The sequence below is a fragment of the Anoplophora glabripennis genome, unplaced genomic scaffold (assembly GCF_000390285.2).
Source record: "Anoplophora glabripennis isolate ALB-LARVAE unplaced genomic scaffold, Agla_2.0 scaffold89, whole genome shotgun sequence".
Classification (NCBI taxonomy): Eukaryota; Metazoa; Arthropoda; class Insecta; order Coleoptera; family Cerambycidae; genus Anoplophora; species Anoplophora glabripennis.
The window spans coordinates 943,422-966,670 of record NW_019416262.1 but is presented as its reverse complement, the minus strand read 5'-3'; the positions used below and the strand labels follow the sequence as shown (position 1 = coordinate 966,670).

The 23,249-nt window shown below is 33.6% G+C and overlaps 1 protein-coding gene across 1 annotated transcript in view; it reads left to right on the top strand.

The window, feature by feature from the left end:
• The window catches only part of LOC108903675 (amyloid beta A4 precursor protein-binding family B member 1-interacting protein), a 540,243-nt gene that overhangs the window by 155,258 nt on the left and 361,736 nt on the right, over nucleotides 1-23,249 (top strand). Inside the window, exon 2 of the mRNA XM_018705925.2 lies at nucleotides 19,835-19,942. Coding sequence (XP_018561441.1) covers nucleotides 19,835-19,942 — 108 coding nt within the window. The remainder of the gene's footprint in view (nucleotides 1-19,834; nucleotides 19,943-23,249) is intronic.

The following is a 23,249-nucleotide window of genomic DNA, read 5'->3' as shown; positions in this document are numbered from 1 at the left end:
TATCTCCGCATCCAATCATAATTAAAATTTCAATTCACTGTTTTTCGATTAAACGGGCAACAACCATTTTTCAAAATAATTTAACAAGGAATGGATTGGAACTAAAACGATTCACGTTATGCTCTGGTGAATTTTATGTGTTTATCGATGTTTTTTTTTGAGAAAAAAAGCTTTAAAGTAGAAAAATATTAATAAAAAGTAGGTACGTCTTTAAAGTACCTACAGAAGAGACTATGATCGTTTGAAATAGTCGTCAGTATGACATAAAAGACAATTTTTTGACAATTATTACAAAAAAGTATATTACATATTATTATATCGCTTAATTCGCCTTTAGAGAGACTATCTATTTATGCTATAAAATATAGAGCGTCATATTAAAAAAAATGTCGATAATGTTATAGGTCTGTCAAATATGGCTCAAAAAAATAGAAAATATTGCAGAAAAGTGACAATTTCTATTTACTAATTGATCTGTTTCAACGATTTTTTAAAATTTGAACTGGAAAAGAAAATATGAATTTTGTTACATTATTTTGGGGCACAGTGTATATTTATTTAAGGTTTTTACTGAAATCGTTTGATTCAACAAAAACTCAATTGACTGTCATAAAGTCAACTAGCTTCTTCTTCTTCTTCGTCTTCTTCTTCTTCTTCTCCTCCTTCTTTTTGGCCTACACCCAGGGGGTATTTAGCTAGCTTCTTATGTACTAGTTTTTTATTCAAGGGAGTGCACCGTGAAGTGCATCTGAGAGTCAACTAGCTTCTGTTTTTTAATATACATGATACCCAGAAATTAAGGGCCATACTACAAGGGTAGTTTCCTTGGATGAAAATAAACTTTGGACACTTTGGATGTTGGTTGACTTTGGGGCAATCAATTGCGTTTTTCACAAAAAAGAAACAGGGAGTTTTCAAATTTTACGTGTATATTTAACACCCTCAAAAACTTAACGAATAAATTTTTGTTGCATAGCATTTTTTTCTAGCTCAAATTTGATTTTTAAATAAAAAAACACGAGATATAGACCACGGTCAATAAGTGAAAATATTCTTATTTTTTATGTCCTATCAGCAGTTGCATTGATGGTACTTTTTCTAAAACACCTCAGTTGAATTATCTTCATACTTTTTTTAAAATAAATATTTTGCTGAACTATTAAACAGCAGCACTAAATATGTTCCTAAAGTACTTTTCAAATTAGAATAAAATTTATTTCCAATTAAAACTTTTGTACAGTCATATTTCATACTTAGTAAAACTTCATGTCAACATTAGTCACCGTTTTAAATCAGATTAATAGTTTTAATATTTGTCTGGGGAAATATTATCTAATACTATAAATAAGTATTAGACGGATTCCCAAATAATTAGTGAGATGCTGAGAAAATCAGAAGTAAATCAATACTAAAAATCCATTCGTATAGCTTCCCACGCGGGCATGGCGTAAAATACATCAGAGTAGGCCGGCGAAGGAGTGGGTAGACCTGAAAAAATACCCGGAGTTGTGGCATATTTTAAACCTAAAGGTACGGGCCAGTCTGTCCGCACGGACCATATGGTCTCCGGATACGTTCACTTTCCTTTTAATTATAGTTTAATTTAAATGCATGGAAATACATTTATTATTTTATTCATTACTGTTTAGCTAGAGTTAAACAATAAACCCCCTCAACGATGATAAATTACAATTATTCTGCCAATGATAATATACGGGTAAAATAAAGGCGACGACCACAGTCGAGACCTTGCTTGCTCGTGGTAATTTAATGTGTATACATGGTTTTGCTGACAGGCCTGTTTCTTTTTTTTTAATTATAACTCTTCTGCCAGTTTTATTTAGTTTAAAACATCTAATTTATTTTTTAACAAGTGCAAAAAACGATCAAACCATCAAGGTTTTAGGTACTGAAATCTACGAAACTTTTTTATATATAACTCCACATGTAAATATTCTTATAACATTTACTTGTTTAGTCCTACATATAAAATTGTTTTTTATTTATAAGTTCGTGAAAATAATTCTTAAAATGTGGGGTTAGGATAACAGCAAACGCATGTTTTACAAACGCTTTTTTTAGTTATTATTTTATTTGAATAAATTTAAATAGTAACAATGAATAAACAGAACATCAAGGATTTTGTTTTTGTGCTTATTTTTGTTCTACACGTTTTACTTTTCAAGATTTCAGTACCTAAAAACGCCAGAAATTTGACTATTTCTTAGCCAGGGATATGGCCACCTTAAATAAGTAGTTAAATTGACAATGATAAATGATTTTTACTTGTTACTGTTTCATATCCGCTTCTTCGACTACGTTTGAAAAACACTGTCCGATCTAATGTAAAATGTGAACGCACTCTATTGTGCTACAGCAGCGCCCTCACTGTGAAAAAAGGGCAAGGACCAGTGAGAGCGCGAGCTCAGTACTGTTTGTAACTGTGTAACAAAGCACACATGTGCAGTATAACCTATAATCACTGAATAAACAAAATCAAGCAAACACGAGTTTTTTTGTAAGTGAAATAAGCCACCGCGGCTTGTCAATTCTACTAGGCGGCAACAGCCCCCAACATTGGTCCTTCTAGCCGACATCTACACAGCGATCTTCCATAATCAATTGGGATCCGACAACACAAAACAGCAGCCACAGAACTCAGCCAAATACCAATATCAATCAACATCAGAAGACATCAGAGTAAAACCAAAACGTGAGTCAGTTCCCATATAACATATTTCCTTTCTCTCAATATTGACACGAAACGGAAAATACAATCGAAATGTCTAATGCAGATCTTAATTTACTTATAGCCAAGCGAGGGCAGTTAAAATCTCAAATAACGCGATTCAACAATTATTTATCAAAACTAGACGATACATATGATGTTGTAGAGTTAGATATGCGATTATCAAATATCACGAAAGTTTTACCTCGTTTTGAGGAATTACAATGCCAAATCGAACTTTTAACTGAAAGCGAATCTGATGAAAACGAAAGAGAACAATTTGAACATTCTTTTTATACCGTTACAGCCCAAGCAAAACACATGTTAGCAAAAAAGCAAAGCAACTCTAAAAATAACACTGTACAGGGCGAAGTAAAACTTCCGAACATAAGCCTCCCAGATTTTCATGGATATTACAACCAGTGGATGAACTTTTTTGATACATTTAGCTCTTTGATACATAACAATGCGCAATTGTCGAATGTTCAAAAATTTTACTACTTGCAATCTTGCTTGAAAGGAGAAGCGGCTCAACTTTTACAGTCAATTGAAATTGCTAATAATAATTATGAAATAGCCTGGAATTTATTACAGGAAAGATACGAAAACAAAAAATTAATCGTACATACTCATGTAAAAACAATTTTCGAGTTATACCCCATAAAAAACGAATCACATGTAGCGCTCCGAAAATTATTGGATACCTTTAATAAAAACGTGAGAGCCTTAACTGCTTTAGGCCAACCTTCAGACACATGGGATACCTTATTAATACATATATTGTCTTCAAAATTAGACGCGACCACAAAACGAGAGTGGGAACAATCCGTTGATAATACCGACTTTCCAAAAATATCTGTCCTGACTAACTTCCTATCGAAACGATGTAACTTGCTAGAAACTATCGAAAACAAAAACAAAATTCAAAATGTCAATCCGAGTCGCGAGCAAAGGAATTTCGCAGGTGTTACTCAATATCATGCATGTGCATTTTGCAAAGAGCGCCACTTTAATCATTTCTGTGAAAAATTCAAAAATTTGTCCGTACAAGATCGATACGCGGAGGTAAAGAAGCAAAATCTCTGTTCGAATTGCCTCAGATCAAATCATCTAAAACAGCAATGCAAAGCAGGAACGTGCCGATTCTGCTCCAAAAAGCACCACTCCCTCCTACACGATAATAATAAGTCCCAAACTAGTAGCGATAATCCTCAAAATGCCAATGAACAAGATTCAGCTGTTACAGTTGTGAGCTCTCATTGTTCAAAGCAAAAGGCCGGCATTACACAGGTGTTATTATCGACAGCTAACATAGGAATTTATGACCAGTCAGGAGCACACGTGCAATGCCGCGCTATGTTAGACAGCGGTTCTCAGGCAAATTTTATTACTACCGCCTTAGCAAAAAAATTAAACCTAAAAACTCGACATGTAGACATACCCGTCATTGGGATAAATAATACTAACAGTAATATTTCAAATAAAACTGAAGCTAGAATTTGTTCGCGTGACAATAAATACATAACTAAAGATACATTTTTTATTGTAAATAAGATCACACAAAACATGCCGCAAATTTCATTTGAAATATCGAACATGAATATACCGAGCGATATCATTTTAGCGGACGAGCATTTCAATGAATCGGGTCCTATTGACATACTTTTAGGAGCAGGTGTGTTTTTCGACATTCTGTGTGTGGGTCAAATAAAAATGAGCAAAAGCGGTCCAATTCTGCAAAAAACGAGACTTGGTTGGGTAATAACGGGTAACATTTCTCTGCCAGTCTATACAGAAAAAATTAAATGCAATCTAATGATTTCCAACGAAGTGTTACATAATCAAGTAGAAGATTTCTTCAGGATCGAAGAAATTAGCGCAAACAAACAATACTCGCAAGAGGAAATCGAATGTGAGACGCATTTTACAAAAACCCATAGGCGCGATATACAGGGTAGGTTCGAGGTGAGTTTACCGATGAAAGAAAATATAAAACGACTTGGCCAATCCAAACAAACAGCATTAAATCGATTTCTATCTTTGGAAAGAAAATTGCTATTAAATCGGGATTTAAAACAAAAATATCAGAATTTTATGCATGAATACGAAACCCTAGGCCATATGAAGTGTGTCAACGAAAGCGTAGATGACATTGACAAAACTCGACCTATTTATTATTTACCTCATCATGGCGTGATAAAGGAAAGCAGCACGACTACCAAACTCAGGGTAGTATTTGATGCTTCCGCGCGTACTGACACGGGATTGTCACTGAATGACTGTCTTAAGGTTGGACCTACTATTCAGCGCGATTTATTTTCGATTATCATCTCATTTAGAAAACACAATCTTGTTTTTACCGCGGACATAGAGAAAATGTACCGGCAGGTAAATGTCGCAGACGCAGAAACGGATTTACAACGGATTATCTGGCGAGCGGAGCCTCACGACCAATTAAAATGTTACAAACTGAAAACGGTTACGTACGGCACTGCTCCGGCGGCGTTTTTAGCAATACGTTGTCTACAGCAAGCGGCCATTGATAACGAGACAGTATCCTCAAGCTAGCAGTGTAATCAAACATGATTTTTACGTCGATGACTTGATCAGCGGTACGGATTCGTTAGAAAGTGCCCTAAAACTTAAAACTCAAATAACAAGTATTTTAAACAAAGTAGGTTTCCCTTTGAGGAAATGGCGTTCGAACAGTAAAGCTTTTATTAAAAATTCGGATTCAGCCGACATACCTTTATTTGATATTTCGGATAACAAAAACGTTAAAACTTTAGGACTAAGCTGGGACTCAGACAAGGATAGTTTCAATTACAATGTAAATTTAGACACATCCAATGCGGTGACAAAGCGTCATATCTTATCAACCATTGCAAAGATCTTCGATCCGTTAGGTCTCATTGGTCCGACAACAGTCAGGGCTAAACTCATATTGCAAAGACTTTGGCAAGCACAAGTAGAATGGGATGAATCGATTCCGGTCGACCTATATACGACGTGGACCAAATTTATCGAACAATTAACACATTTGAATACAATCGAAGTTCCACGACAGGTAACTATATCAAATTATGTAAGCATTCAATTGCACGGTTTTAGTGACGCGTCTGAAGTAGCGTACGGGGCATGCGTGTATGTTCGCACATCGAATTCCGACGGTCATCACAACTGTAAGCTATTATGCGCAAAATCAAAAATTGCACCCATAAAAACAGTAACTCTACCGAGACTAGAGCTTTGTGGCGCACTATTGCTGGCTCGTCTTGTCGATAAGGTGCAGATCGCGTTAGGTTTAAAAATTGACGAGAAATGTTTGTGGACAGATTCCACAATTGTACTGGCATGGATCTCAGCGGAGCCTAACACATTGAAGACGTTCGTAGCAAACCGAGTAAAGGAGATACAAGACCTTACGCAAGCCAGCCAGTGGCGTCACATAATGTCAGAACAAAATCCTGCGGATATCATTTCGCGCGGCGCAAGCCCTCAGTTTCTACAAAATTCTGATTTATGGTGGTCCGGTCCGGAATTCCTTGCAAAGGATATTCAGTGTTGGCCTGAGCCTTCTAACGTAAATAGTGATAATATTCTGGAAAAGAAAAAGAAAGTGCATCTATCTTTCACGTTAAGTTTTGATCAAACCATTTTCGATAGATTTTCTGCGTTTAATAAAATACAAAGAATAGTTGCATATATGCTTCGTTTTGCGTTTAACTATAAAGCAGGTAACCAAGAAAGACTTTGCCGTGATTTAACTAACGCCGAGTTGGAAAAATCTTTAATCGTGTTGCTCAGAGTATGTCAATCTGCGACATTTAATGACGAAATTAATCGCTTGAGGGGCGGTAAACATGTCAAACGATCTAGTAACTTATTAAGTTTAAATCCCTTCATTGATCACGACGGCCTAATAAGAGTTGGTGGGCGTATAAGTAAGGCTACTATCAGTTATGATAAAAAACACCCAGTGTTATTGTCCTCAAACCACGTGTTCACTAAGATGATCATAGAGGCCGAACACAAGCGACTTTTGCATGCGGGTCCACAGGCAGTGTTATCATCTCTCAGACAACGGTTTTGGCCTATAAATGGTAAAAATACCACAAAGGGCGTTTTACGGAAGTGCATTACTTGTTTCAAAGCTAAACCCTCTTTTTCCACACCAATGATGGGAGATCTTCCCCAATCCAGATTGTTACCTGACCGTCCATTTTCTACAGTGGGTGTAGACTTCGCGGGTCCCATGCTAATAAGGGATGGCAAATTGCGTAATAGAAAACTAGTCAAAGCATATATCTGTATATTTGTTTGTTTAGTTACAAAGGCGGTGCACATTGAACTAGTGGGTGACTTAAGTACAGATGGTTTTCTGAATGCATTAAAAAGGTTTGTCTCCAGAAGGGGCTTATGTAAAAATATTCACTGTGATAATGCTACTAATTTCATAGGAGCTAGTGGCGAGTTAAAAAGAGTTTTCAAATTCATCAGTGAATCGGTACAATCTCAAACCGTCCAAGAGTATTTAAATTCTCAAAAAATCGAGTGGCATATGATTCCTCCCCGCTCACCTCATTTTGGAGGTATTTGGGAAGCGGCCGTTAAATCCGCGAAATATCATTTAACTAGAGTAGTAGGTAATGCACATTTGACTTTTGAAAGTCTGTACACCGTTTTGTGTCAAATTGAAGCCGTCCTAAACTCACGTCCCTTGACCGCCATATCTACCGATCCAAACGACTTGATGGCTCTCACACCTGGTCACTTCTTGATCGGCGATGCTCTCACGGCTTTACCTCAGCTAAACGTGTTTGAAAAAACAGGTGATCGATTAAAATTATACGAACAGCTACAGCATATCGTACAGCATTTTTGGAAGCGTTGGTCAACAGAATATTTGGTTTCGCTCCAACAACGAGGCAAATGGACAACGAATTCCTCAAATCTTCCTAAAATTGGTTCGCTGGTGATGCTGAAGGAAGACAACTTGCCACCACTACTCTGGAAGCTTGGCAGGATCGTCGAAGTTCATCCGGGAGCCGACGGCATAGTTCGCGTTGTGAGTGTGAAAACAAAAGGTGGAGTTTTTAAACGCGCAGTGGCAAAGGTTAGTGTCTTACCTATAAACACATGAAAGGTGCGTGTTGAACAAACCAAAGGGAGATTTTGATTAGATTAAGTATGTTAAAGTTATGTTTCCATTTTGTAATGTTGTTTATTGAAAGCCCAGTCTTTCAAGGCGGGCGGCATGTCCGATCTAATGTAAAATGTGAACGCACTCTATTGTGCTACAGGGCAAGGACCAGTGAGAGCGCGAGCTCAGTACTGTTTGTAACTGTGTAACAAAGCACACATGTGCAGTATAACCTATAATCACTGAATAAACAAAATCAAGCAAACACGAGTTTTTTTGTAAGTGAAATAAGCCACCGCGGCTTGTCAATTCTACTAGGCGGCAACAGCCCCCAACAAACACTTTTTATCTAATAAATTAATATAAAGACTAAAATGGTGGCATTCGGATTTTAATTTTTTTTTATCCACATCTGTTTAGTCTTAAGTATACAGGATGTTAGAAGTTTGTCTTCCTTTTTAACTGACGATCGAATACGTTAAAATAAACAAAAAACCTTATATGACATGGGTCCTAAACTCAACCATTTCCGAGAAAAAAATATCAAAATCTGCAACTTGATGGACAAAAGTTCGATTAATTAAGGAATATTGACATAACTGCGTGCATATTATACCATAAAATACAATGTTTATCACTTTTTTAACTTCTTTATGCTTAATTCTAAAACATAATTAGCGTTGTAATAAATTTAAAATTCGATAAAATTCATATCGAGCAATGTGACAACGGCGCGGCGGATAACACGAGGTAATAAACTGTCCAGCAATACGCAATTCAGTTGACATCTGGAGTTGGACCGTGTCTGAGTGTGTTTTGCGTACCACTATTTCCTTTTTTGAGGTGTTTTCCATCGAGTGCGCGAAAATTGGATTTAATACATTTTATTTTATTTATTTAAAAATTGGAAAACAATTTTCTTGAATTTTACTAAATGTTTCATAATAATAGTGGTAAGCATCACCCGTGTAGCGTTAGGTCCTGTTGTCACGTTGTGATGAAACTCCCCAATATTAATACTCGTTGAATTTTAAAAACTGTCAATCTTACACTACTATAATATACAACTTTTTCTGTTCATTTATGATTACTCTATCTCATGCTGAAGTAATGGCAGTCAAACTTCTTACACGAAAAAGATATACAGATATCTGTTTCGTTCGTACAGACGTACATGTGCAGGCATGTATATCAGAGGCTCTGAAATATGTCTAATGTCTCGTCACCGTGGGGCACCTTGTATGTCTGTAGCAAATAGATTATATAAGATATAAAGAATTCCGAGAAAATATTTGGAAAATATAGTAATATGAAAAATGATAGTTTATTATTGTTGCCTATAAGAGCTATATAACTAATTTCTCAAAACTTTTTGATACTGACAGAGTGAGTTCATTATTATTTGACAATGGTTTATTACGAGCTTCATTATTGTAGTACCTATTTCCCTAAATCAGCTGTTGTGGTTGCTAAAAAAAAAATAAAAATTTTTTGTATTTATCTGGAAAAAGCCGTTTGGAACTTGTGTAAAATTGCAGGTGCTAAACGTCTGTGAAAAATTAATCGGATTGTGTTGAGGAGCACGAGTAATGCGAAGGAACCTTTAGTTATTGGGTTTTGGTCGAGCTTTTATGTCGGTCAAATAAAAAATGATTGATTATCAAGAGGAGGTTATCCTACGCATGTTCTGTCAAAGTTTCATTCAATTTATAACTCCAACTACATTTACGATTATAATATCTGGCCGTTGTATAAGTTACTATGTTCCCACTTATAGTAGTCACTTATAATATATATACGTATATAGGAAGTTGTTTATGAGTATATTTCCTGGCTTGATTGGAATATATTAAATGTTATTATTTTTAAATGTACCTATTTCTATAAAGGTTCGTAGCTAGTGTCTAAGGGTAAAAAATATCTTATAAAAAAGTTTTTATATTTTTTGCCCATATTATGCAAAAAACTATCAGAATTATATTGTAAAATGAATATGTATTAATTTTGTTGGAGTAAAATTTTAGTATTGTTCCACATTTTTGTTTTTATTTAAAATTCTTAGAAATAAAAAAAATATATTATGGTACGAGATATTTGTCACATGTGACTTTTATACCTTTATTATAATGGTTAATACCTGCTTTAGTTCTGTCACATGGAGAAGTGTTACATGTTACAAGTGGTACAATACATTTTGGTTTTGAATAATATTGTTCAAATTACAAAAATTGAATTCACAAACGGGAAAATACACAGAACGATGCTTAACTTTCTTTATTTGTTGGTACTTATTAGTTGCAAAATGTCAGTANTTTTTTTGTAAGTGAAATAAGCCACCGCGGCTTGTCAATTCTACTAGGCGGCAACAGCCCCCAACACTAAATTTAACTAAATTTCTCACTGATCTTTTTGTAATTTCATACAAACGTACGTGTCACTAACACATATTTTTTGGATATATGTACAGGGTGTCCTCAGTTCGGGTTGTCTATACCTGAAATGGATATAAAATTTCAATTGACAAAAACAAATCATTCTTCATAAAAATTTTTTGCTTGTCCAGAAGTCCTTGGCAAGATAGTCATTTGTTCAATTTAATGTAAAGGGTGTTCTTAACGCTACGTGAAAAAGTAATGGGGAAAAGTTGCTTGGAATTAAATTTTATGTTTAAATATGAAAGCATGACCTTCTAGTTAATATTCGACATTCTGGGATATTCTAGGACTCTACTTATTTTTTGATACTTTCGGAGAAGCCATTCTATTTAAAAAATATTGCTTTATTGAAAAACATATACACATGTTTGCATATTAATAATTTATTTTTTATACAGGGGGATCAAAAATCTCAAAAACATAAATCCAACATTTATTTATGTATGTACGCGCCATTACAAAACTATTCTAGATATCCGCCATGTTCAACACCTCTCCAATCTTTTTCTAAATGCAGCGTAGGTCGAATGTATCATTTCTTCATTTACTTGGGCAATAGCTTCAATTATCCTCCTTTTAAAGAAATCAACATTGTGTTGCACTGGTTCTCTGTACACTCTCTCCTTAAAGAAGCCCCAAAGGAAATAATCAAAATACCAATAATTTGTAGAAGGCAATTGTTATCAATAATTGTTTGACATTAGTTGTGACATTAGGTGTTGATATTTAATTTTATTCAAATAATGCTTACTTTACAGCATTGCATTTATCTTGTTAAATGTTACGGTATCGGTAACATTTCTTATAGCCAAGCAATTGAATTGTTTCATGAAAAATATCAAGATGTTAAAGTTACCCGCCAAAATCTGAGAAAACTAATTCGAAAATTTGATTTAACTGGTGATGTAAAAAACGTAAAAAGGTCAAAAAATAGACTCGATGACGATGATGCAGCCACAATACTAGTTTTCAATTCGGTAGAAGAAAACCCGAGACTGTCAATAAGGAAGATATCTAAACAAATCGTTGTTAGCAAGACACATATTCAGAGGATTTTGATAGAAAATAAGTTTAAGACTTTCAAACCAAAAGTAATTCACACTCTAGAAGTTGGTGATGATGCACATTGTTTGGAGTTCTGTTTAGAGATAGGAGAAAGGATTGTGGTAGATATTTTCACAAAAATATAATTTTAACCGATGAAACCACTTTCTCTACCAATGGAGTGGTATCGTCGCAAAATTGTCGTTTTTGGTCGCAAGAAAATCCTTCCTTTACAGTTACTTCAAGAAGTCAAAGGTTCAAAAAAGTAAATGTTTGGTGCGCGATTACTTTTAACCGAATAATTGGGCCATACTACTTTTTTGAAGCAAATTGTGGGTACACATGTTACAAGTGACCCATTTTTAAGCATTACGTCAAGAGCGCCAGCAGGACGCCGCCGGACGTACCAACCTTCCAGGAAGGGTCTACGACGGACTACTCGCGCCGGCGACCAGATGCATACTCATATACCTACGACCGACTCCACACACAAGGGACTCTCCAGCAAGCCCTCAAACCGTCAACAGGTCTTTTTCAATACAACTTAAGTAGTTTTCAATAAAATACTTTATTATTACCGTTAAGAGAGCGTTTTATTCTTACTGTACAGCGAAAGCAACCTTCAAAATTTAAATCAACATACGTACCTGGAGATGCTAGACACGTTTTTCTGGCCAGAATTAGAAGAAGAACATTTGGAATATAGACAAAAAGCGTATTTCCAACAAGACAGATGTCCCGCTCACTCAACAATTCTAGTCCGCAATTGGCATAACAGAAAATTTCGAGAGAAGTGGATAGGAAGATATTTGTTGGCCAGCAAGGTCCCCTGACTTGTCGCCGCTTGATTATTTCCTTTGGGGCTTCTTGAAAGAAAGAGTGTACAGAGAACCAGTGCAACATAATGTTGATTTCTTGAAAAGCAAGATAATTGAAACTGTTGCCCAAGTAAATGAAGAAATGATACATTCGACCTACGCTGCATTTAGAAAAAGATTGGATTGTATTTTAACTTTATAATGCGACTGTATTTCCAAATTTGAAACATGGAAATAAATTTTAATTCTTTCCTAGTGTAACTAGCGTTATACGATAAATGCACACTACCTACATAGAAAATATTTCTTTTCTTCGTTAATAAAGTCCTGTTTTTTTTTGTATAGTACATATTTATATTAGTTAGCCATTTGCCCACGTGTCTCAAATTATTGATTTCAGATAAAATTCATATTAAATACTTTGATATAATTTTCCATAAAATATTTACAGTAGTAATAATACCCTTAATTTATAAACTACGATCAGTTCCTTTATTATACGTATTAAGTACACTAGTGGAAAAAATTAAGGGATCAAAAAGAAAATCTAAATTTTCGGCGATTTTTCAAATGGCTGTATCTTTGATAAAAATGGTCGTATTGGAGTAAAAAAAGCAATTTGAAGTTTGAAGTTTCTAATTTTTGGATCTTGCAAAAAAAATTTCAAGTAACACGTATCGCACAATCTTAATGNTCATTATGTTGAAAAAGCGATTCCTGACAATTTTGCTACTTTCTCTCCTACCATAATTCGAACCAAAACATCCTAAAGTCACGTTTTTTTAGTACGCTTCTACGAGAAAAACATTATAATTCCTGAAAACAAGTCGAATCAGAAACTAATACGGCCGTTATAAAAAATAATGCAGAAAATATGAACACATGCAGAGACAACTGACAATAGACGAAATTTATTAAATTTATACAGTTTTTCCCCATATGATGCAAACTTTTTGGATAGTACTGTATATCTTATAAGAAATTTTAGTAGATAATCTATGAAATTTTGAGATTTCAATCCAATTTATTTAACGTAATTTATTAGGTAGGTATATATTTTTTGACAAAGTAGAAAGTGAATATATTATTACAAAATTGTAATAAAGTAAAATTCAACATTTCAAACACATATTTCGGTAATGTATGACAAAATTCTTCTTATTGAAATATATACTAATATTACTAATTCTATATCCTTGTTTTAGATTAATAACTGCCCCGTTTCATGCTATATGACGTTAATAATTCACGTCCTAAACGTTAGTACAACGTTATCTAATAATTATTAAGTTGGACAGAATTCGTTGCAATGAAAAGAGGGTAGCAGGTGTTATTTCGCCTCTGAAACTCCTCTTTTTAAAACTTTAACTATTCTACCCGAGGATTTCGAGACCCTAAGGAAAGTTAAATCTAATACTATGTTTTAAAGATATAGGTGTACTTAAATATTTCATGGAGTTTCAGTAAAGCTGGAACATTTTGTGGCGATGGCGATGTACTAAAAATATTTTTAATAAAACTGTCTTTTAGCTATGCAATGATATTTATTGATTGGTTTACAAGATATCTGTATTTAAAGTAGCATAGCTTGTCAGGTTATTATACCGTGGTCGGCGCCAGTTACCGACTTAACAATGCACTTCCTTACCTCTCGGGCTAGGCTCTGTGGGAGCAAACCAACTATCAGACTCTCTATACCCACCATGTTATTAATTTCGGTTCTTTGGTTCTAAAGCGGCTACAGACGGAACCTATCATCAGATAATGATGACCCTCTAAGATGTTCCATATTGACCTTGTGACTGGTCGCATCTAATACTTCTAAACATTTTGCCGATCTTCATTATGGACATCTTTAGTGGTGTTTCTGCAATAGCTTCGCTGTGACCGAGGCCGTTTGAGACCTCGTCTTCGGTCTTAAGCCGCGTATTGACTTCGCCTCGTGAGACTGTCTCAAGTATTAACTAATCAGAGGTGCGAAACAAATCTGCGAAGTAACTACGAGTTGCCAGTTAGTGCGGGACAGCCATAATGTCGGTTTGTGGTACTGCTGCGATGTTTTTTTTTATCCATGTAATTTAGAGAAAGAAGAAAAACCAATGGCAAAGATCGCGATGGTGAGTTAAATATTATATTTCTCGCATGAGAGGCGTGATTACTGTTAAAGAGATATTTTCTATAACATTGAGATATTTAACTACTGGAAATTCATCTACAAGTTTACGATATCTTTTCCAGAATCAAAATAATTAATATCCGGAATCGTTCCAGAAGTTTGCGATGTAATTGTTGAAGCACTTCAAGATTATTATTTCACTTCAGAGGCTTTGCTCTGCGTGGACTTCTAAGCTTGTGTACTTGTGTAGTAGGATGGTGAGTGTACTCTTCATTCGCCTCCAGTATCGTCGGTGCCGCTGCATATGCTCTCAAGTGTGCGCAATGGTATATCGCGCATTCTTTCCTCATGACGTTGAATTTTTTTGGCAGAGGTAACTAGGCTCTGCTCTTTCGAAAGCCTTCATTTTCTGGAAATGTTGTTTGATATCCAGTATTTCCCTTCTCACCACATTGTAAAACTCTTTTGTTACAGATACTTCGGTGACTTCAAAATTTATTGTATGCGTGTGTTGCATTTCTCGATCTGGTTGCGCTTTGTCTTACTTATATTTCCTCTTGCATTCATGACGTTGTACCCGAGGGCTGATCTGAAAGTCAAACCGATCAAGGATAGGAAAACGTTAAAACGCGGCCTTTAAGAAGTTACTTAACCTTAACAACCAGGATTTGCTGAATCAACTAAAAGTATATTAGATATTAATAACTCTTATTTTTTGTATATTTTTGTTAAAATTAATTATTTGAAACTGTAAATAGTGAATAGGTGTTAATTAATGATACTGGATTACTTTTATCAAAGTATTTGTCTGTTATGGCCTCGGACAACTCATGGGATCGCTGATCTCCACCGGATGCATTTACTCGATGGTTTAACGTGAACCGTAAGGTAAATTTTAACAAGTATACTAAGAAAAGTTTCTCGAATAGATAAAGACATTAAAATTAACTTTAAGAAGTTAACATTAACAACCAGAGTTTGCTAAATCAAGTAAATATGTATTGGGTGTTAATAACTTGTGTTTCCTGTGGTAATATGTTCCTTGAAATTAATTTATAGAAAATTGTAACAGTAAAGATGTGATTGCTGGTTGTTTCTAGCGCTGTATCTTTTTGTTACGACCCCTGGGGAACCTTTAGAGAAGAGATATCAAATGGTTTATGTGAACTATGAGGAATATTTTAACATAATTATTAAGAACAGCATATAAAAACGTTAACATCAGCTTTACGAATCTATTTAACATTAACAGCTAAAGTTTGTTAAATCAATAATTATACATATATTACGCGTTAATATCTCCGATTTTTTGGGCTAATACGTTCGTTAATATAAATTTTTTGTAAATTGTAGATAGTAAAGATATAAATTAATGGTTATCGGTTATGTTTACTATAATAAAAATACGTTAAAGTTATTTAACATTAACAGCCAGAGTTTGTTAAACCAACTAAAAATATATTGGGCGTTAATAACTCGAGTTTTCTGTGGTAATATATTCCTTGAACTTAATTTATAGAGAATGGTACAAACAGTAAATACAATAATTAATGGTTACTGCTTTAACTCCTGTTGCATTTTTCTTGTAGGGATGAGTGTTTTACCGATTGCATTTTTCTTGTCAATGCGCTCTGTTATATTATAAACGTAATGTAGGCATTTTAACTTTTGGAAACTAAATGGAAAACTTCAGTAAGACGATTCAGTTCAGTGTCTAAATGCTTCGTGTCCGATATGGCTCTAGCCTATTGACTAATGTTTTGATTATAGTTCATGTTTGTGATGGTACATAGCAATGTGAACATCAAACACAAAATAAATATTATGTCCATTATATGTAAAAATTCTTAGACTCGTTTCAGATGAGGCGTACGGACGTCCCGACGCCTACGCTGTGCGTTTTATGATCCTATGGCTACGCCGTAAATTTCATGCTCGTTCACACGCGCGTTCACATAGCTCCGTTTCAAATGATACATTTCACTCAATGTCAAACCAGTTCCAAGCATAGGACGTAAGGCGCGTCGCAAGTACGAGTATCTTCTGAAACAGGACTTGAGGAAATAGTTCCTTGCATAATTTTAAGAGGAAAAGTTTGTATGGGTCTATCATAAACGACTTAATAAAGATATAGGGTGTTGATAACATTTAAACAAATCTCAAAAGGTAAAGAAACTTGGGTTGAATAAAAATTCTCTGCTTTTGTTTACATTTATATCAACCAGTGTCAGAGATTAGAAAACCGAACCATTTGAAACCATTTTTTTAACCATTTGAATTTCTTTGATGAGTGCATTTGATTCCTAATTCTGTTACAAAGATCTGTTTCATTATATCCAAAAGACAAGCCATTTTCGTGTTATTACTTTTTTAGGTTTAAAGTAAGCTTGTTACTATACATATAGGCTGTTACAAATTCGTTTCTCACTACAGTGATATCGGAAACGAAACTTTGCCCCCATTTAAGCTATTTCGTATCTCTTATCGTTCCCGAGATCCCTGTAGTGAGAAGCGAATTTGTAACAGCATGAATAGTCAAATAAATAAGTTGGCAGTATTTGTAAAATTACTCAATTCACTGCATAATATAGGAATATTTTCATATAAATACAATTTTAAATGTAATGTCATCACCAAAGTCCAATCATTGACGTAGACATTTAGAAATAGCTAAGGGGTATTGTTCCAAAAAAATATTGGCTAATGTTTTTCTTGGGTTTCAATCCAATGAGAATCGTTAAAATAACTTAGTTTTGTTGATATAACGTTAAAAGTCGAAAATATAACGTTTTAACTTACATATACGAATTTTCAACCGAACATTAAAAACATAATATAACACGAAAAACGTTAATTGCATATGTTACGTAAACTGTACCTTAAATGTTATAAAACCAGGGAAAATTTAATAAAATAACTGTGATTTTAAGTGTAGTGATTCAGTCATAATGTCACCAATTTTGAGGGAAGATTGAGGGAAATGAGTAGAATACGTATACGCCATTAAAAAAATGTAAAATGCATATTTACGCTGAAAAAAATAAAAAATTTCAAATCATTATATAAACCCTTTTTGCGGACCGCTCTTGACCGTCACTTACAAAAATTTATCCAGAGTAAATCTTGATCTACCGTAATATTCGGTCATTAACCTAGATTTTAATGGATTTTTAATCCGTTGTGAACGACAATGAATAAACAGAGCTTTTTACCTAGATACATGAATGAATAAGATTTTATTTATTTGTTAATAAAAACAAATGTATAATGATAATAATTGTTTTCGAATATTAGGTTAGTTTTTTTTATTTTTGTAGTTTTTGTGTTTTTAATAATGTTAACGTTTTCACTATGTTTTATAATGGAATATGGGTTTTTAGTATTATGTTCAATTAATTATTCAGTTTTTAGTACCTACGTATACCTTAATGTGTGACTTAACTGCTTTTAAAGAGTAGTATAGTATCTACATATTTCAAACGGCAGTACGGCTAAAAAAAATACTCACTCATCCGTCCATAGGACTTTGTTAATAAAATGAGGATCCACTGCACTTTGTTTTTGAAACCAATTGCAAGATTCAAGAAGAGTGGGAAAATCAGCTGATTCCCTTCAACGTTCGTTCCCAGTCAGCAAATATGATGCAAAGTAGGGCGCCGACTTAACTACAGTAAGGGGTAATTTGCTTATATTTAAGGAGGTACATCAGGGTCCGAGGGAAGTGAGGATCGCAGGGGGGTCCTATGCTTTTCTTATGGGACTAAAACCCGCTACTCAATACGCACATAGCATACATATTGAAAATTAACAACATAAAAATATCATATTTAAGCAGTTTTAAATTATATTTAATGAAGGCATAAACACTATGTAGATGTGGCTACAGCGCTAATAATCGAGTGGAGTTGTACACACTGCGCACCTACAGACCTCGGACATCGGAGATATTGCGCGTCAAATTCGGGTAAAGATGCGTACGCGTTTAAAAATGTAATGTGTGTGAACTATGTAAAATATAATTATTATATATATAGCAAATATATCGTATTATCCTCGCGAAGATTTGTATCCTTTATTTAAAATCCGTAAATCATGTGAACTGGTAAAACAACGAGAATTATGTTAATTTAGTTCTAAAGAAATGAAATGACACTCGCGCCCATCTCTCGTCCAAGTCAAAGAAAATGTTGGATGCAATTTTGAAGGTTCTGTGATAGAAATTACATTATTACTCACTGTTCGTGTTTTTCAGCTCTATTTTAGTAATGTTACAAAAGTTTTGCAACTATAACTAATTTTTTAGATATAAAGTTTGCTGAGAAATATTTATGTTCCTTTGTTATTCCGTACAAATGCTTTTATCTCAAGAATTACTAATTATATTAATGAAGTAACGAAGACTTTATGTAACCCTAAATATTGCTGGGTAATGATTACGATGTTTTTATAAACAATTAAATATATTAAAAGGATTTATCAACTGTATGTTTTATTCCAATAAATATATCACTACTTCATAGTCTTAATTAATTAAACTTGTTTTTTAAAAACATTACAAAAAATCATCTGTTGTGGATAATTTATTGTTGATAACAATGTACATGGGATTTAGGAAAAATGTATATGTTTGAAATCAATTTCGTTTTTATCAAGTCTTTCAAATGTATTCCCTCCTTGCTGTCGGCTGATTGCCACGTTGCCACATTAATCCTCAAGTCAGACAGAAATGCAATTATTGGTTTCTGTTTCTAATTAATACAGCTGTACTATGTTCAAAACTTACATTAGTTTTACATCAAAAATAAGATAATGCTGTGTACTATCTATGGAAAAGTTTTGTTTCTCAATTTCTACATTTTTTTTCTCAGTTATGGGCAAAAAAGAGCCGCACCGTCCATCTTCGCCATATAAACCTATGTCAAAATGAACAACTTTCAACAACAATATCTCAAAATCTAGATTAAAAATTTTTTTTTAAAAAATATGATGGCAGAGGGAGCACTGGGTAATACGCTATATAAATTGATTCAGCCTGTAGAAGCTTCAAATGAAAGTTATTCTAATGCTGAAAAACCATAAAATAACATCAAAATTATAGTTAATAGCATTGATTAGCGGGATAGTTCAATAGTTATTTAACTGAAGGTTAGGGTATCAATAAACATTATTTTAGCGTTCGTGTTATCACTGAAAATGTATTTATAATAGTATTTTTAACATAAATATCACACAGTTCTTTTTGTGAAATGAGTAGTTTTAAAATTACTGTCGGTTTATTCAATTGAGTGGAAAGCTTATTGTAATTTTAAAAAACTTAATCACTCGAAAATGATTTTCAAGTGCAAATTCCCAAAAAGTATCGTGCCAAATTTTGATAAGATAACGAGTATAAATAGAATAAACTGAAAAAAAACATATTTCCTTTTTCCTTCCTTTTCTTGTTCACCCGTACGTACCCTTATTGCTGCTAACAGTTTCTTAACTTGGTGTTAATTTTCCCCGAAATGTCGCTCTAAGCACGTTTAAACAAGCTGACCCTTTTTGTTACAGATGATTAAATTTTGTGAAAACGCCGACGTGGGTGACGCCGATTCGGATCCAGAAGATCCGGAGCAATTACTGAATGAATGGTTAGGTGAACTCGATAATTTAACTGGGGTGAGTAAAATGAATATCTATTCAATATAAATTATGTCGATTCGTATCTGGTGGATGTAAATAATATTTAGATATTTTTAGGACGGGATACTTTCAAAATATTTAGAATTTTTTAAACTTATATTACAAATGTCTTGTTTCTAAAAACTTAGGTATAGTGTGCCCGTGATCGATATTGAAAACATTTTAACATTTAATTTGATTGGTGGATGGGGATCAGTGAGGTCAATATGAATAGAACATTTCTAAATGTCTATATGAAGAAAATAAATCAATCTGCATTATTTCAAGTATTTATAATAACTGTAAATGCGTGTTTCTAATTTATTCATTTGTTTCTTTTTCATTATCGCATTTTGTTGATCATGTTGATTTTGCATTTTTATGATAAAATACATAAAATAGGTTGTAATGTTTTTTATTTGAGATAATACGTGTTCCGCAGAATACGAATTTGAAAACCGGTACATTCGGAATTAGCGCGATAAATTCTATCAGTGCATTATCAGCGTTGCCAGTTGACCTTTTTAAAACAACTAGACAATGACGTGTTATTTTAAAGTCATCATATTTTTTAGATGTCAATATTGACGAAACGCCGAACATTAAAAAACATTCTATTGTTTTTAAAAAATATTCTTTTTCCACGATTTATTGAACATTAATATGATACATAGATACGTTGTTAAAAGTAAATAAAACTATTTTTTTGTAATTATTTTTTTGCCGTTTTAAAAAACGTTTAACAAAAAATAATTCTCTAGAAATAGACTTTTTAAACCGTTTCAAGTTTTTACAAATTAGGTATATTAATTATAATATGTTACTATTTTTTAAAGCAGTGTATGTATTTAATTTCTCAATCTCAGTGTCAATGATCTTTGACATTGACCTAGTTCAGGTGAACTGTACTGCTGTAACTACGTAAAGTAGATAGGGACGCATTTACGAAAGTTAAAACAAACAGGTAATACTAAAAAATTATAAAATGCTAAACAAAAAAACGTCGTGACGATAAGTCTCTTTTCTTATTTTGCCTCTTCAGCAGCCAACCGGTACTTGATATATTAATTTAATCGAAAGTAAACAAAACAGCAACAAAGTTAAATCGTGAACAGTTTGTTAAAAACCCATATAGCCGTCTCTGAGAAGCCACTACTGCCATTTGGCTTCACACCTGGTATGATATGAGGGGATGTGAAACGGTAAAAAAAAACAAACTGCCACTTTAATTCGGCGAAACGGGAATGGCCGAATATATCATCACCGCTTCATTCTGTTACATTTTTTTTAGTTGTGAGGTGTTTTTGAGTAGTATAAGTGTATAACCTTATAAAGTTATATATTTCAGTGTTTAGTGGCGGTACAGTGTATTTTAGTTTGATATGAAAAATACGTATATATATATACAGGGTGGGCCACCAGTAACGCCTCGGTCGCTAGGGACCAAACGGCAAATGTTACAGAAATCTGTTTAGGTGGGTATGTGTAGGTTGATTACGGCTACATTTTAAAAATATTTTGAGATATACAGGGTGTCCAGGAAAAGCGTAAGATATCAAAGTTATGTTTTTTTAAATGGAACTCCCTGTATTTTACTGCATTTTTGAAAGCACCGTAAAAAATAGGTGAACTTTATTAAAGGTTCTGCATACCTAGGACTTACAGTTTGTGAGATATTTCCATTTAAGTGAAAATGCAGGCATAGCGTAGAAATTTAATATTAGCAATAAAAAAATAATTTTAAGGAAGCAGCTTTGGAGGGTCTATTTTAGATCCTTGAAGTTATAAATTGTTATATTTGTCGTCACTTAGTATTATACAGGGTGTTCAAAAAACTGCTGAATACTTCTCTCAACTTTAAACAGCAATAACTTGGTTATTTTAAATGAACACCCAGTATATTTTTACTTTGGGAGTTGGGAAATTTAAAACTCTTTCAAACTGTGTATAGGTTCCCTATACCTATCTCTAACGGTATTGGAGATATTTGTGCCGTTTCGTTTTTTATCGATTTTTTTTGTAAGATGTATCCACGTGTCTTTATCGAGGTCTTTACTGAATTGGTTTGGGTTATTCTTGATGACGTCTCTTTAAATATATTGAGAAAAATGAGGATGCAATTAGATGGCGCATCTGCAAATTTTTCATATTCAGTGAGAAATTATTTATATCGAAAATTTAGTAATAAATGGATAGGTAGGAATGGTGCATGTCAGTGGCCACGCAGGTGTCCAGACCTCACCGTAATTGACTTCTTTGTTGCGAACTATATAAAAAATCTTGTATACAATGTTCCACCTATTACTTGCGATGATATTGGAGGGAAGGATTAGAGCATTTGCGTGAGAATATCATTTGAAGATAAAATAAGATGCTGTATTCAGGAGAATGGTTATCAATTCGAACATGAATTAAAATTTTTCTTTGTTTTTTCTAAAAGTAAAAGTTCCTTTTATCATTATCATGAAAATATTCAAAAAAGTTTTCTAATAAAAAATATTATTTTATAAGCCGAATAATTATAAAAAGTTATTAATTCTGTATAAATATGTTTGTAGTAAGTAACTGAATTATTTATGAACATGAAAAATATTTATAAAAGAAAATTTTACTCACATTCCTTAGAATATTTGGGGTGATTGTGGCAAATGCATACCTAATCCTTTCCTTCATATCATCACAAGTAGTAGGTGGAACACTGTGTACAAGATATATTTTTATACAGCCCGAAACAAAGAAGTCCATTACGAGAGGTTTGGACACCTGTGGTAGCCACTGACATGGACCATTCTTACCTACTCACTTATTACTTAATTATCGATTTATATAATTTCTCACTGAATATGAAAAATGTGCAGATGCACCATCTAATTGCATCCTTATTTTTCTCAATATATTTAAAGAGACGTCATCAAGAATAACCCAAACCAATTCAGTAAAGACCTCGATAAAGACACGTGGATACATACAAAAAAAATCGATAAAAAACGAATCGGCACAAATATCTCCAATACCGTTAGAGATAGGTATAGAGAACCTATACACAGTTTGAAAGAGTTTTAAATTTTCTAACTCTCTAAGTAAAAATATACTGGGTGTTTCATTTAAAATAACCAAGTTATTGCTGTTTAAAGTTGAGAGAAGTATTCAGCAGTTTTCTGAACAACCCTGTATAATAATAAGTGACGACAAATATAACAATTTATAACTTCAAGGATCTAAAATAGACCCTCCAAAGCTGCTTCCTTAAAATTATTTTTTTATTGCTAATATTAAATTTCTACGCTATGCCTGCATTTTCACT